The 12372-nt window shown below is 41.3% G+C and overlaps 1 protein-coding gene across 1 annotated transcript; it reads left to right on the top strand.

Moving 5' to 3' along the window:
* The first annotated feature begins 9351 nt into the window (after window positions 1–9351).
* On the top strand, window positions 9352–11146 carry LOC115969185. The gene is made up of 2 exons (XM_031088775.1): window positions 9352–9367; window positions 9521–11146. Exon 2 carries the CDS (start codon window positions 9553–9555, stop codon window positions 10984–10986), a length of 1434 nt encoding a protein of 477 aa, XP_030944635.1. The 5' UTR covers window positions 9352–9367; window positions 9521–9552; the 3' UTR covers window positions 10987–11146.
* The last annotated feature ends 1226 nt before the right edge of the window (window positions 11147–12372 follow it).

Genomic DNA, 12372 nt, shown 5'->3' with positions numbered 1-12372 from the left:
TTTTTCCCATAAAAACATCTCTAAAAATAGTTCATAAACGAATGCCCTTAGGGCATTTGTAACATTTCCCATAATAAAATACTAATAATAAAAAAATGATTATTTAAAAAAAAAAACGTAGTGTAATAGATGATTTGATGTGAATGTTTTTGCAAATTACTTGTGTAAAAAAAAAAAAAAGGGTTTTTAATGTAATATAGATAGAAAATTTTAGACATACTAATGTGGATGCTCTTAAGGCATTAGTTTAGTAGCTATTTTTAAAAATATTTTATTAAAAAAAATGATAAAATAATAAATAATTGTAAGGACACGATTCTCTGGCGGTCCAATAAGGATGTTGGGCTCGCGCACGGAAGATCCCTCACAATATAATTTGTAGAGAGTGGGCTTAAAAAGCTAGCCGCTGGTCGCGGGGCGATGTCCGATCCTGGTTTTAGAGGAATTCAGGTAGAAAAAGGTGTTGGGCCTGAACATTTAAGCCCTAAGATGTCGCACCATATGGGATGGGACTCCTCGGAGTTGATCCGAGGACCATTGAGGCCTAACCCCGGTTATCCAAAGACGGACTTTCTTCAGTGAAGTCCGGTGTTGTTGAGATGTTCTCTCCCATGTGATCCTCCTTTTTCGGAGGTGGGATGGGATCCCCTTTAGATTTACTTGCTTTCTTCTTTTATACTCGTCTGTGTTAATTGTCCTTCGTCCACGTGTAGGGTCAATCTTTACAAGACTGATATTTGTCCCATCAGTCTAATCCCAGAATTGTTGGGTATGGTTGATAAGGCTGCAGAGTACGGCTCTGTCATGTGTTGGGTCTTATCTGGAAGGGTAGTAAGGATAACTTCCCCAAGATATTTTGGATCTCCTTACAAATTCGTCCCTATACCAGTTTTACCCCTTTATTTCGGTGGGATTCAGGATCTGCCGAGGACCAAACTGTCCTCGGCTGCCTTCCAAAATTGTTTTGTGCTCTGTACTGTAGAGCTTGGGCCACAGCTCTCCTCGGACTGGGCCTTCGGATTTTCCAGGAGCAATCGGGCTTGGTCCTTAAAGTATTGGGCCCCACAATAGCCCCTCAAAACCCTTCTATCCGACTTCCGGGTTGGAAGGGAGGGTTTTGGCAAACCCGGGCCCTTAATACGGTTTGTTTAGTTCAACCCCGCATTTATGTGAGCGGTTTTCCACCTGTCCAGGAGGTTAGCCGGTTTTCTAGGGATTCCGTTTAATTTGCTCGTGATCTACTCCTGCCGCTTGGCTATCCCAGACGCGCCCTTAATGAATCCCCTTTACGAGGCTCATTTATGTCCGGCGGCTCATTTGATAAGGTGGGGAAGTGGAACGGACGCCTCTTTTTTCTTCAGATTCCTTTGGGAAACTTGAATGCATTTAATACCCTCCGTTCTGCCCTTCCTATAAGAAGGCAAGCAGGAGGCCATCACTTTCGTGCAGACTCCTCTCCTTCCCTCTGAGATCTGAAACCCGTAGCCTCCTTTAGCGCCTGCTTAGCCCGTTTGTTATACGCCATATCAGTACACGCCTACCATAACGAACGATGAAGGAACCATGCCCTTCCTCAAAACACCATGTTCCGATAAAGCTTGAAATGGCTCGATCGGGGCAAGGGTGGCGTAGACTTAAGATCTGTCCCGCCTCTCTTTCAGCCAAAATCCGAAGCAGGGGCTCGTCATGTCAAACTCTTGGCGTGACTGAGTCGAGAACACCCAATATCAGCACCACTCGGCTCCTCACGAGCGTACCTAACATGGCACCAGTGTGTTAGGAGTCAGGGTTGAGGCAGGGGCGAAGTGCTTCTGCTTCTCCCTTTCCTTGCTCACTGGTGCCCTCCTCCGTCTTCCTCTTATAGTCTTCCCAGCACCAGTTCCGCCTTGGTGCTGTCCTTCTCCCTCTTTTGCTCCTCTCTTTGTCTTTTCATTTCTCCCACTCTTCTTCTCCTCCTTCTCTTACTCATGTCCTCCATCTTCTTCATTGATTTCTTCCTTACTATTTCCTTCTTCTTCGTTCTCTTTTTTTTTTGAAGTGAGTTCTTCTTTTAGTATGAGCAACACTGAGGCAGAGATTGGAGAGACTTTGAAGACAAGTTCAAAAAGGCGCTTGATCGTTTGCTTATCTGTACTGTGGATGTTAGTATTGCTTCGGCAGCCCCTCTTTTGTATAGGCTTGTTGAAGCCTCTTTTTGTACATTGTAATAATTTTTCATATTAATAAAAGTTGTTTCTATTTCACTTTACATGTTCTGTCTCTTTGTTTTTATAAATTTGCAAGTGCTGCTCGGCTCAATAATACCGCATCTAAATCAATGACGACTAAGACCAAAATACTTAATAATAAAAAGATGTTGCCATAATCTTAATAGGAGTGCTTGGCACAATAGGGCAGACCAATAAAAAGTAGTACTTACCACCTTGGCTTGGGTCCGAGGACCATACAAGGCCTCGGTTATGTCCAGAACTTGTAATAATAATAATTTTTGTACTTGGTTTCCCCATAGGCTTGAGTCCGAGGACCATACAAGGCCTTGGTTCTGTCCAAAACTTGTAATAATAATAATTTTTTGTATTTGGTTTCCCCATAGGCTTGAGTCCGAGGACCATACAAGGCCTTGGTTCTGTCCAAAACTTGTAATAATAATAACTTTTTGTACTTGGTTTCCCCATAGGCTTGAGTCCGAGGACCATACAAGGCCTTGGTTCTGTCCAAAACTTGTAATAATAATAACTTTTCGTACTTGGTTTCCCCATAGGCTTGAGTCCGAGGACCATACAAGGCCTTGGTTCTGTCCAAAACTTGTCTTTTTGTACTTGGTTTCCCCATAGGCTTGAGTCCGAGGACCATGCAAGGCTTGGTTCTGTCCAAAACTTGGTACTTGGTTTCCCCATAGGCTTGAGTCCGAGGACCATACAAGGCCTTGGTTCTGTCCAAAACTTGTAATAATAATAACTTTTCGTACTTGGTTTCCCCATAGGCTTGAGTCCGAGGACCATACAAGGCCTTGGTTCTGTCCAAAACTTTATGCCCTTCCCTTTTTCTCTTTGCACCTGTCTTTCCTCAGGTGTCTCATAAGTTGCCGAGCAGGAAGTTGTCCTCGGTAACGGTTATTCCTTGGTGTGGGCCATAGTCCGCGGGCTTCCATGCAGAACGGGCCTGGGCCGCGAATTTATTAGGCCCACAGATTTAGAGGCATTTCCGTAGTCTTTGGTCACGCGGTACTTTTTGGCGTCCCAGTATTCGAGGTGCGTCTTCACGAGGCTCCTTTAATCTCAGGGTTGCAGACGGCATTGGAAATCGAGCCGGAGACATTTTGTCTGTAGCGTTCCTTGGGACGCTGCGTGAATTAAATGCCATCACCTCATCTTTTAAATAAATAGGAGAGAAGGTTGCTTTACTTTCACACGAATTCTTCAGTCTCCCCTCTTAGTACATCATGTTTGAGGCGAGGATTGGGGCAAAGGAGCTCTCTCCGCCACGAAAGCGTCGTGTCTTCCTGCGACTCCAGATAGTGAGGTGCGGGCCAGGGAGGCGTAGACTCAAGAGAATATTTCAGTTCGAGAGAGGGGAAAGGATGTTTCTCCCTCTTTTAGTCAAAATCCGAAGCAGGTTCTGGTCATGCCAGATTTTTGGTATGCCCGAAGAAGGAATTTCCGCCATCAGCGCCGTCTGCCTTGTAGCAGGCAAATTTCTGCGGGGGCTTCCCAACTTCCGGCTCCCTGCATCTTTTCCGTAGATGGTGTTAGCCTGAGGTCAGGTTCTTTGGCTGCCTGAGTTATGGGCATGTAGAAGCGTCGAGGAATAGTTTCCTTAGACGACATCTTGGAACAGTAGCCAACCTCTCCTCTGAGATATCTCCTCGGCACCATCTTCACTCTTTTGTACTTTTCTTTTGCTTACGCAGTTAACTCTAATGTAAGCTGGTTTCAGCTTTTATTGTACACTGTACTGTTCTTTTGTCTTAATAAAAGATGTGTTTATTTCTTTATACATACTTTTTTTTTTTTGCAACTACCACTTTGGGTCTGAATATTAAGTCTAAGCCTGCCTTTAACAATATTCTGGACGGAAGAACACTTTAATACAAACCCTTATTAGTTTAAACTCGCAAATATTATCAAGTATAACAATGGCAATCCTCAATAGATTGAATTCATGGAACTAACCGAGATAGCTGCTGAGCGCTGCGTGATGCACGCTAGACGAATATCCGAGAGGGCAGCCGAGCAGCGATGGATTTGGATCGTGCCCTTGGGGTAACATTCTGTGCCGTATCGTATTAGCCCCTTTGGCACTGGGGATCTGAGGGTAGACCGGGGAACCCGTGCAATTAAAGATTGACCCAACTGTTAACGAGAAGTTCTCTTCGGATGGATTTTGAGGTTTATATGCCATAGTAGTTTCTTTCTCTTTTTTTTTTTTTTAGTTGGTTTCCCCATAGGCTTGAGTCTGTGGACCATGCGAGGCCTTGGTTCTGTCCAAAACTTGTGGTCTTTTTTATGTACTTGGTTTCCCCATAGGCTTGAGTCCGAGGACCATGCAAGGCCTTGGTTCTGTCCAAAACTTGTGATCTTTTTTATGTACTTGGTTTCCCCATAGGCTTGAGTCCGAGGACCATGCAAGGCCTTGGTTCTGTCCAAAACTTATGATCTTTTAATGTACTTGGTTTCCCCATAGGCTTGAGTCCGAGGACCATGCAAGGCCTTGGTTCTGTCCAAAACTTATGATCTTTTAATGTACTTGGTTTCCCCATAGGCTTGAGTCCGAGGACCATGCAAGGCCTTGGTTCTGTCCAAAACTTATGATCTTTTTATGTACTTGGTTTCCCCATAGGCTTGAGTCCGAGGACCATGCAAGGCCTTGGTTCTGTCCAAAACTTATGATCTTTTTATGTACTTGGTTTCCCCATAGGCTTGAGTCCGAGGACCATGCAAGGCCTTGGTTCTGTCCAAAACTTATGATCCTTTTATGTACTTGGTTTCCCCATAGGCTTGAGTCCGAGGACCATGCAAGGCCTTGGTTCTGTCCAAAACTTATGATCTTTTTATGTACTTGGTTTCCCCATAGGCTTGAGTCCGAGGACCATGCAAGGCCTTGGTTCTGTCCAAAACTTATGATCTTTTAATGTACTTGGTTTCCCCATAGGCTTGAGTCCGAGGACCATGCAAGGCCTTGGTTCTGTCCAAAACTTATGATCCTTTTATGTACTTGGTTTCCCCATAGGCTTGAGTCCGAGGACCATGCAAGGCCTTGGTTCTATCCAAAACTTATGATCCTTTTATGTACTTGGTTTCCCCATAGGCTTGAGTCCGAGGACCATGCAAGGCCTTGGTTCTGTCCAAAACTTACGATCTTTTTATTTGTTTTATTTTTCAACCACCAGCCCCTACACCAAGGCGGGGACAGTTGGCCTGGGGCTGGAAGCCCCTAGAGACGCCCGCGCCCTTAGCACTGCGAGGCGTAGCCCCTAGCAGAAGTTTACGTCGGAGCAACAACTATATGTCGCCGGAGACGGAGGAGATCCCAGAAATTTCTGCTTGCCAATGAGTTGATTCCACCGCCACCTGCGCCAACGCGCAAGCTTTCCCATAGACGGCGCCAATTGTAAGGACACGATTCTCTGGCGGCCCAATAAGGATGTTGGGCTCGCGCACGGAAGATCCCTCACAATATAATTTGTAGAGAGTGGGCTTAAAAAGCTAGCCGCTGGTCGCGGGGCGATGTCCGATTCTGGTTTTAGAGGAATTCAGGTAGAAAAAGGTATTGGGCCTGAACATTTAAACCCTAAGACGTCGCACCATATGGGATGGGACTCCTCGGAGTTGATCCGAGGACCATTGAGGCCTAACCCCGGTTATCCAAAGACGGACTTTCTTCAGTGAAGTCCGGTGTTGTTGAGATGTTCTCTCCCATGTGATCCTCCTTTTTCGGAGGTGGGATGGGATCCCCTTTAGATTTACTTGCTTTCTTCTTTTCTACTCGTCTGTGTTAATTGTCCTTCGTCCACGTGTAGGGTCAATCTTTACAAGACTGATATTTGTCCCATCAGTCTAATCCCAGAATTGTTGGGTATGGTTGATAAGGCTGCAGAGTACGGCTCTATCATGTGTTGGGTCTTATCTGGAAGGGTAGTAAGGATAACTTCCCCAAGATATTTTGGATCTCCTTACAAATTCGTCCCTATACCAGTTTTACCCCTTTATTTCGGTGGGGGTAATGTGTTGGGTCTTATCTGGAAGGGTAGTAAGGATAACTTCCCCAAGATATTTTGGATCTCCTTACAAATTCGTCCCTATACCAGTTTTACCCCTTTATTTCGGTGGGATTCAGGATCTGCCGATGACCAAACTGTTCTCGGCTGCTTTCCAAAATTGTTTTGTGCTCTGTACTGTAGAGCTTGGGCCACAGCTCTCCTCGGACTGAACCTTCGGATTTTCCAGGAGCAATCGGGTTTGGTCCTTAAATTATTAGACCCCACAATATTATTGACAACTTTTTATATTTCACATGAGATGTCAAAACTTTTATATATGATTTATTAAGAATGGTTCTATAATACGACCCTTTACAATTGCGTATTAGAATCTCCTTGTGGAAAGTCATTATAAATGATTGGAAACAGGGTGCGCTAGCTGCTGGCTCTTGGGCTTGATGACATTTGTGCTGTCGTAGAGTATCTGTCTTGGTAGTTAATTTAGACCTTCAACTTTAACTACTTCGACCTGAATCTACCTCATTGTTATTGACAAAAATCCAGCAAAACTCAACTTTAAGGAACCATTGTTTAATGTTTTCAAACATTAATTTTAATTTGAAATAGTCAACTGACCAAAACAAGAAAAATTTATTATTGGGTGAAGGGTATATTTTGTCCCTTTCTACCTCGGAAAAATGATAAGCTTTGACTGTTTTTTTTTTTTTTTTCCTGGGTAAATGAGGTTGGATTATTGGCATGTGATTTACAGCTTTGCAAATGAACCACATATTACATTTTTTATTTTTTTATTTTAATTACACAGTACAATTTTTGTTGACAGTTCTTGGAATGTGGACTGGAGTAGGTTGGTATGGATTATCTAAAATTAATCCGTGTCCATTAATCAGACATAGCCTACAAGTATGTATTGACTTTCTTATCACCCCTAATCCAAATTAACATTAAAAATGAACAGAAAATAGAGGTGGCCTGTACTGTATGCTTAAAATAAAAAATTCTTGGGGAATTTAAGTCAGGGTGGTCCAAGGAGCCTTCTTTCTGTTTTAAGTTTTGTGGTTTTGTTTTACCTTCTTTATTCAATTATTTTAATTTTAAAGACTGATAGTTCCTTTTATTTTTTATTTTTGGATAATTCGACAATTAAAAGGTAAGGGATTTGAATTTTTTTTTATTATATATATTAAAAATACCAAAAAGTGTGAGCACTAGCAGAATTACAAAGTTCTTAGCCACTCTTACTTATAATTGTTAGTTCATGAACTTGTCATTGGATCAAATAAATGATAATAATAATTTCATATAAGAGGTGGGGTTTCAGACCTTTTGGTTATTGTTAATTTAAATTTGCAAAGAGTATTTTATATTATGAGTTTACTCATATTGTTGGTAAATATTGATAAATAGATTACTATGATGTGACTCTCTCTTGTTGATGATGGAGCATTGAGAAGTTTTGGCCTCCATCTTTGAACATTCTATTGGTGTCTCAACCTCTACAACCAATTATCATAAAGAGTCAATGGAATGCCCTTTACGAGGCTCTTGTTTTCATCTTCCTCACACTCTTCTTTCTTTCTTTCTCAGAGGGAGAAACCCATCTGAGAGTGGAGGGTATAGTGTTTTGATTAGGTCAATTGATTGGGCTAGGGGATTTTTGAATGGCATGGGGTTCTAAACATTTTAGGACACCTAAAATACAAAATAAAATCATGGAAATAAGTTTCAGTGGAAATTTGACAAAATTCATCATTAACTTTGAATGACATAATCATATAAAAAACCATATTGGACAACAAGGATCCAAGCAAGTGGAATAGAGTCAATAGATTGAAACATATTGAAAATTTTAGCAAGGATGAAATAAGAGCTAAACATTGTAATTTGCTTAGGATGAAATAAGAGCTAAACATTGTAATTTTCTTACTAACACAAAATATTACTAGAATGGAACAAAATTAATAACAGTACGTGTGAGTTTGGCATGATTAATTTTATCAACTTATTTTAGGATCTATTTGGATATCGCTTATTTTGTTGAAAACATTATAGCAAAATAATTTTTAAATCTGAAAACATTGTGTATAACACTTGCTGCGTTTTCCTTGGGCTACTAATCCATGAACAGTGCGTGGGACCTGGGCTCCAAAGCGTCAAACGTAACACTTACTCTACAAATGCCCAATCCAAACGCACACTTACTATTCAACTTATTTTTATTACTATTTATGGGTCCTACTGTACTATTTCAGCTAACTTTTACCTTTATCTACAGTATTTTCAGCAAAAGTTTTCAATTTCAACAAAATAAGTGAATTCCAAACAAACCATTCGTATTAATGTTTAGTTTTAGTAAGTAGTAACCATAATTATACAATATTGAGCTTTCGTTTGATTTTTATTTGTATTTTTTTTTTTTTAAAGTCTGGGTCAAGCTAAAATGCATAAATAAATAAAAAGATTAAATTTTATTTTAGTAAAAAATTAGAAACTACAGTAACCGTTAATTTCGCCAGATGGTTTGCATTTGCAATATGTCAATCAGCTGTGCAGTTATTCTCACGCTACGCGGACCTGACGCTTATTTGTACATTTTCGTAGTATTATTCTGTCACTGTAAAAAGAAGCTTCTGTCGCTGTAATAAAGCCACTTTATTTACTACCGAGCGCTTATATTTCGCTACCACTCTAATCACAATGATTTAGCTACATACGACTACGACATCCTACCTGCTACCGGAGGCATTTAAGGGTTAAAAAGTAACAATAATCAGTTACACGCAATATTTTTACAGGGCAAAACTGGAATTTAGAGTGTTCAGGAATAATAGCACGTATTCACTTTTAATCACGTCACGTGTAATCGTCGTTTTTCAGTATGTCCAAATGTAAGTCAAGTCTATTGTTATAATCCTCACCGTCCTAAACCAGTTGCCCAACAACTCACTTTTTTTCTTAAATGTATTTTCCTGGAAGGTAAGTTAGCATGTTGCACAACTTGCACTTGTGTTTCATAAACTAAATAAAGCCGTAGTGCTTCTACAGTTCTTCCACTCGGCATTTGCAACCGGATAGATAATAGTGCTTGCTACTCGATCGTAGTCCTATCAAAGTCAAATAACATGACTCCCTCTCTCTCTCTCTCTCTCTCTCTCTTATCTCTACTTTCTCTCTCTCATCAATGAATGCTGAGTAGGACCCACCCTCCCCAAAAAGTCCTTCCCATAACTCATAACAAAACGCACAACCTCCACTCTACATCACTCTCCTCTTTCCAAAACAAAAAAATCTTCCACTCTTTCTCTCTCTCTCTCTCTCTCTACAATCAACCCATGGAAAACTACTCCTTCACTTCATACCCTGACTCCGGCGAATCCTCGCCGCGCTCACGAGAAATCGATTTCGAGAATCCGCCGCCATGGGACGATCAGCCTCACCAGAACTACAAAGCGAAGTTCATGTGTAGCTATGGCGGCAAGATCCACCCTCGTCCTCACGACAATCAGCTGTCTTACATCGGCGGCGAGACTAAGATTCTCGCCGTCGATCGTACCGTCAAGTTCAACTCCTTCATTTCTAAGCTCTCCGTTCTCTGCGCCGGCGGCGCCGATTCTGAAGTGTCGTTCAAGTACCAGCTCCCCGGTGAAGACCTCGATGCTTTGATTTCTGTCACCAACGACGATGACCTTGAGCACATGATGCACGAGTACGACCGTCTCTACCGTGCTTCTGCTAAGCCCGCGCGAATGAGGCTTTTTCTGTTTCAGGGTCCGTGTCAGTCGGGTTCCGGACCCGAAACTCCGAAATCGGACCGTGAACGCTTCGTGGACGCTTTGAATTCGGGTCCGACTGAGCCTCCGAAGGCTCCGACGCCGAACCACGTCGATTTTTTGTTCGGTTTGGACAAAGGAGTCCCTCCGCCGCCACAAGTGGCTGTGAAGTTCCAAGATTCTGTTCCGGAACCCGTGATCCCGCCGGTTCCTGAATTTCCCACCCGTGTCGTCGGGTCGGATCCGGTTATGAACCCGGTTGAGATCCAGAGGCAATTGCAGGAATTCCAGAGGTTACAAATCAGTGAACACGAAGCGGCTATGTACAGAAGAAAAAGCGATGAAAACCTCGTCGGACCTTACGCCGGAGATTACTACGTTCACAAGGTACCGGAAAAAGCTCCTCCGGTAACTGGACCTCCAAACGCAGGGTTTTGGCCAGAAAAACAATTCTCCGGTGGCGGTTTCCAAACGAGTGCACCGGAACAACAGATGTACATGATTCCAACTCCTGGTACAGTCTACCATGCTGCACCAATGGTCCGACCGGCAACCGGACCAACCACTCAAGGGTACTACCACAACATGCAGCGTGTTCCCAACGACGTTTACCGGGAGCAGCCGGTTTATAATATGGTCCCACAACAACAACACTCCCAGCCGCCGCCGCCGCCGCCGCAGCAGCAGCAGCAGCTGCCACAGATGTCAGCTCCACCACAACCCGTTTTGCCGCCACAGCCGCCGAAAATGGTGGCTTACACGGAGGGGTTCGGAGTCATGCGACCGGGTGGCGGTGGTGGAATGGGGGCCGTGGAAGCGGGTGGAGGCTACGCGCCGATGGTGACGGCGGCATACGACGGTGCGGTGGGGAGGCAAGTTTATTATACGCCGTATCAGGGTGTCGGCACGGCGGTTAGTGGTGATATGAGGGCAGCTGGGGCGTTGGGTCAAGAGGGTAATAAGGTAGTTAACAAGGTTTCACAAGCATCTGTGTGATCATGATAATATAGTTTACAATCAAAAATTGGAGTATATATAGTTACTATAATTTCAATATTTAAGTTAATTCTGTGTTTATTTGTTTTGGTATTTAATATATGATTATGATGATTTGTATACACTAATGGAGATGGGAATGAGTTTGTCTTTGTGATTAGTGTATTATTATTGGCCCTCTTTCTTTCTCTTTGAATGATAATTAGTCATTATTTGTTGGGATAATAATGAAGAAACTAACATTTGTTGAAAAGTAGAAAGAACTAGCATTAAGTTGCATTTTTACAACTTAATATTAATTTCGGAATAAAAAATGGTTACAAAAAACTATTTTATACTAAAAATTGATGGGTGTTTTGATCGAAGAACATGATTATCAGAAATTGATGTCATAAATTAAAACTCTATTATTTAAACTTTAAAGTATAATGATTTTCTTGTGTATGTATATTCTATAAGTTTTGGTGTCCATTTTTCTGGTTTACTAATAGGTTTTTGAATTGCAAACCATGTGGACCTAAGAGTTTGTATGGTGGGTGTGGCCATGATTTTGGAATTGTATATATATCTACTAGTAATTATTTATAAATATCTATAAGAGACATTTTTGCCATTATTCTTCTAAAAAAACAAAGAAGAAGAAGACAGTTGTGTTTTGGTACGATGAAGAATATATAAAAAAAAAAAAAAAAATTTACAAAAATTATTCTATATTAAAAATCGATTAGTATTTTGACCTGATGATGAAGAATATAATTATTAGAAACTAAAAACTCTATTATTAAAGTATTAAAACTCTATTCTTTAAGTATAATGATTTTATTTATCAAAAAAAAAAAAAAAAGTACAATGATTTTATTGTGTATGTATATTCTATAATTTTGGTGCCCATTTTTCTAGTTTACTAATAGGTTCTTGAATTGCAAACCATGTGGACCTAAGAGTGTGTATGGTGGGTGCGGCCATGATTTTGGAATTGTATATATATCTGCTAGACTGCTAGTAAGTATTTATAAATATGGATAAGACTTAAGAGACATTTCTGTCATTATTATTCTAAAAAACAAAAGAAGAAGAAGAAGAAGAAGACATTTGTGTCATTATACAATATATTCATTACAACCTACCCGGCTTGATCTGGTCCGGTTCTTACTTCTTCTTTCATTATATTCTGTACTGAATCCGCCGTTCCACAGAATTTAGCATTAGATTATATCTTTGGACTTGACTGCTAGAACCTTATTAAAGTTTTAAGGCACTTAAATCCCGAGTGGAATGCCTACTAATACTTGTGGAAAAAAAAAACAAAAAAGTTTGCTATTATTAACAACAATGGGGAATATATCGAGATCTCACTGTTGCAGTTTATTCTTTTGTTTGAATTCC

Source organism: Quercus lobata, chromosome 11, assembly GCF_001633185.2.
Source record: "Quercus lobata isolate SW786 chromosome 11, ValleyOak3.0 Primary Assembly, whole genome shotgun sequence".
Classification (NCBI taxonomy): domain Eukaryota; kingdom Viridiplantae; phylum Streptophyta; class Magnoliopsida; order Fagales; family Fagaceae; genus Quercus; species Quercus lobata.
Note: the sequence above shows the minus strand (reverse complement) of the source record. Positions and strands in the feature narration are given on the sequence as shown.

Bases quoted from the DNA above. Each gene is read 5' to 3' on its own strand.
- LOC115969185 (XM_031088775.1), top strand. From the start codon at position 9,553: ATGGAAAACTACTCCTTCACTTCATACCCTGACTCCGGCGAATCCTCG.